The 4,616-nt window shown below is 40.3% G+C and overlaps 1 protein-coding gene across 1 annotated transcript; it reads right to left on the reverse strand.

The window, feature by feature from the left end:
- Positions 1-3,425: 3,425 nt before the first annotated feature.
- On the reverse strand, positions 3,426-4,319 carry Cavporv1r641 (vomeronasal 1 receptor cavPorV1R641). Its single transcript, NM_001167425.1, is given in 1 exon segment — positions 3,426-4,319. A coding segment is annotated over 1 exon segment (894 nt).
- Between the last annotated feature and the right edge of the window lie 297 nt (positions 4,320-4,616).

Raw genomic sequence — 4,616 nt, forward strand, 5'->3', positions numbered from 1 at the left:
TAGTTGCTATCATTTCAGAAATATCAGGTGTATGTCTTCCATTTTCTTCTATCTCATTGTCTCCTAGACTTGTTCTGGGTGGGCTGGTGGTCTGTGGTTTCATCTTGCTTTGGTATCTTGTCATTTTCTATTTCAAAAGTTTTTATTTTGTTTTCTGTGTTCGTTCTTGTAACTTTTTGTAGTAGGTAGCCATATCACTAGTATCAAGTCCTCTCTAGGAAAAATGTGTCCCTTAAAGATGTCTTCAGTATGTAAAATGTTCTTAGCTTGTGTTTCCTCCAAGATCCTACCTTCCCAGTTAAATAAAAAGGGAAATATTGGTATCTGTTTGGCTCAGTCTCCAGTTCTTTGGTGCTAGGCTGTGGTGACGTTATTAGCCTCAGGCTTCCCAGTATTGCTACAGAAGGAAAAACAACTGATTACAGTAGATATGATATCCTAGCTAATGTAATATAATTAGCAATAAAAATATCATCAAGGACAGATTAGAAACCAGCAAACTGTAGTAGCTATTCATTTTGTATCTTAAAGCATAGAAGTAAAATCTACAAATATATTATGAAACTGATTGTAAATTGGGAGCTTGTATTCAAAGTGTTTCCCTTTGATACAGTGGTTTCACCCTGTCGTGTGGAAATTTAAGAATAGTGGACAAAACAAAGATAACTGAAAAGAAAGCAGAAGAAAGGCTGCAAGACAAATGATGATCATGCAAACTTTGGGAACTAGAGAACAGAAGACAAAGAATGAGGGATTGAATTAAACAAGGGATTATCTGAACTTGTTCTCTGGGTTTGGGGGATGGGATTAGTTTTCTATGACTGCAATTCTCATCAACCACTTAAAAACAGAGAAAAAAGAAAAAGCAGAAAAGAAAGAAAAGGAAAAAAAACAACAGCAACAAAAAAAGAGACCAGGGCAGCCCCACCTGCCTACCCCTATTCCATGTGTCTTGCCGCCAAGCACAATGCTGGTTCACCTAACTTACCACCTGTTGGCTCATATCATTACTGTTGCTTTGGATTTTTCATGCCTCTAGTCCTGCCTGTCCACCTTGTGCTCCCTAGTTGGACCCCACTGTGTTGCTCACCCTCCCTCTGTCTCTAGGTCTTCTGGAATGAGTCACCTCCACTGTGGCAGCAGTGAGGGGCAGGGCCATTCTCTGGGCCTTCCCACATGGTTCACCTGAGTTGCAGCTGGGGTGATAGTGATGGGAGGGCGCACACGTCTCAGCCGGATCCCAGTGCTGGCAGAGATGGCAATGGAAGGGTTTTCCCTCCATGCTATTCACCCGGGTTGCATGGTTGAGATGGTGATAGGAGGGGCCCACATTGTTCACCTTGGCTGAACATGAAAGATGGCCTATTTTTAGTTTTTTAAGGAATCTCCATATGGATTTTCATAATGGCTGTACCAGTGTTCACTGTCACCCATAATTAAGAAGTATTCCTTTTCACCAGTAGTCTCTCGAGCATTGTTATTATTCAATTTCTTGATGATAGTCATTTTTTCTGGAGTAAGATGGAATCTCAGGATTGTTTTAAATTGCATTTCCCAAGTAGCCAGTGCTGTTGAACTTTCAAAAAAGTATCTGTTAGCCATTTGTACTTATTTATCTGAGAAGTGTCTTTTCTTTCAGATGTGCATTTCTTGACTCCCTTTAAACTAGGGGGTTCTATGTTTTTGAATTCTTTATATATTCTACATATTAGTCCTTTGTGAGAAGAATCTTAGAACTTTCCTCCCATTTTGTAAGTTGTCTCTTCACTCAGTTTGTGTCCCTTTGCTATGGAGAAGTTTTCAACTTGATGTGATCCATTTATTGGCTCTCACTAGCATTTCTTTTACAACTTGGGTTCTACTCAAAAAGTCTTTACCTATGCTTATTTTAAATAATTTTACCTACTTATTGGCAGATTAAGTATTTCTGTTTTAATATTTAAATCTGTGATCCATTTTGATTTCAGCTTTCTGCACGATGAGAAAACAAGTCTGAGTTCAACCGTCAGCATGTAGATAGCAGTTTTCTCAGCACCATTTTAAAGAGGCTATAGTTCCTCCAGAGAAAGTATTTTACCCATTTGTAAAACACAATGTAGCTGAATGTGTCTGGAGTTGTTTCTGCATCTTCTATTCTATTCCATTGCTCATTGATTCACAAACCTGTGCTCATGTTTCTGTCAATACCTGCAACTTTTATCACTGTATCTTTGTAGTATGTGATGTGAGGTCCAGGATTGCTGTGCTTCCTGCCAGGCCCTTGTTGCCCAAAGTTGCTTTTTTATTTTAGGTCTTTTCTGGCTTCATGTGAATTTTATGATTGTTTTCTCCAGTTCTGTGAGGATTACTATTGGTATTTCAATTGGAACTCCAGCATGTCTTCAAATTATATCTACCCATACTTCCTTCCATGTTTCCAAAACACTTCAAAAGAAAAATATAACCAGTAAACATCAACATAATCATAAAAATACAGTGACTTGGTGGCTCATCTGCCTTGTGACTAGAGCATAAAGCCTCTACCTACCTTGGTCAGTACCACAATAATATTTTTGTTTTGTTTTGTTTTTTATTTTGTAGGTAGTAAAATACAACAGAACAAAGCCAACCAAGACAGTGCAGTGAAATTGGTACAGAACTTCAGAGCAGGATACCAGGATAACAATAATAGGTATCATAGTATATCTTGCTATCTTCACAATAGTTGTCCATTCAATCAGGCATAGCAAAAACCAACTAAAAACACAACATTATAGAACCTATCAAAAGAATATTGAATAGAGCAAAACAATCAGAACAAAGCAAAACAGTGAAAACAACATTTGCCTTTAAAGAGATGATAGAAGGAAATCCCCTGTATTGGCTATATTGCATATGATTATCCTCCCAAGAGATGCTCAGATCTCTGGCTCCCAATTGCTAATGGGCAGGGAGGAGGATGGGATGTTTGACTTTTAGCCTGTGCATTAGTAGGGCTCACCGGAGATGCTGACTGATTCTATTTCTGGCTCACCCACTGGTTGCTTGAGCCATGTCTGCTTACCAGGAAGGTGGGTGGGTTTCTTTCTTGCTCAACGCCCTAATGATATCCAGTATGGCTGGATATCAGGAGATGCTGACTGGTTATCTTCATGGCTTGTCCACTGCTCAGTGGAGCCACAACCTCTTACCAAGAAGATGGGCAGGTTGCTTTCTTGCTTAACCTAAGTTCCTTGCTTCTTACCCTAAGTTCCAGCATGACTGGATCTAGGGAGATTATGACTGGTTCTCTTCCTGGCTCGCCTGCCACTCATTTGAGTCACCCACAGTAATCTTTTTTATCACAGGTATGTTGTACATATATTCTATATTCTAGACAATTTCTCATCCATCAGTGAATACCTATGATGAATAGGACTGCTGACAAATTTTTACTTCTTCAGCATTTAAGAGCAGCAGTTTGATGTTTGAGGATCTCGCAGCATCAGTATCAAGGGGCTGATGGTGGAATAACAGGCTGCCAGAAATGCATTTGTATGCTGCAGCCAGAGGCGAGATTTTAAAATGAGAGTACTATAAATGGTAAGAAAAGAATTGGTTAAATAAAACACAATGAAGGTGCTTGCTAGAATCAGGATAGTTTGAGTGGCTTTTGCCTCAGGGGAGAATCTATGGGATTTGTTGGTGCTGTAAATGTGCTTCACTGTCTGCTGATGTGTATGTAGGAGAAGCACCATGTAGGCACTGGCCCCAGCCATGAGTGCCAGGAACACAACATCTGCCAGTGTCATTAGAAATGTGTATCTTAGAGTACTTGTTTCAGAATCTCTGGAAGAACATAGACCATAGTCAAGTAGCTTGGTAGAGTTGTGGCCATGTTGAAGGCCCTCCATATTTATAGGAATAAAGATATTCATCAACAAGTTGAAGATCCAGCACAGAACACAGGAGAAACTAATGCTCTTCCAAGCTTGGTGGTTAAGGCCTATCATCCCTCCTGGTCTGGAGCTGATGGTGATGGCCTGAAAGTTGCTCAGGAGGCAAGTGGTGCAGAGAGAAAGGCCCCGGGCCACTCTGTGGATATAATAGACAAGTTTGCATCCTGCGTTTCCCAGAGTGGGTGTTATTCCCCAGATTAGCATCATGTGTGGAATCCCCTTGAAAAGCAGAACCAAGAAGTTGGCCACAGCCATGTGGGTGAGAATCAGGTGTGTGGGCCTTGGTACATGGCCCGTACAGGATGTAGGGGCATAGACTGAGAGAAGAAAGGAATTTCCCACCACTCCAATCCCAGTCTGAACCAGGAAAAGTAGCCTCAAGATGAAATCACCAGGATTCATTCTCATCGGATCACAGGAAGAACTTGTTCAGCACAGTTCAAAAAGCCATGGAGTCAAAATAGAATACATTTTCTATGTTCTCATTTTTGATAGGAAATTGTGGTTGCATGTAAACTCCCCTTTCTGAGATGCCAATTGCCTGTATGGGAAGAGGATTATGCACCAATGAGCTCAAAATAACTGCTCAGATTTTCCAAACTGATATGTTTATTTGAATACTTATATGGGTTTGTGATATGATTCCTTGTTGCATCTCTTCTGTGTCTCCAGACAACAGTCCACAATGTCAAGCTTTAT

Source organism: Cavia porcellus, unplaced genomic scaffold (assembly GCF_034190915.1).
Source record: "Cavia porcellus strain 051 isolate PalLab524CR breed Dunkin Hartley unplaced genomic scaffold, mCavPor4.1 scaffold_7, whole genome shotgun sequence".
Taxonomy (NCBI): domain Eukaryota; kingdom Metazoa; phylum Chordata; class Mammalia; order Rodentia; family Caviidae; genus Cavia; species Cavia porcellus.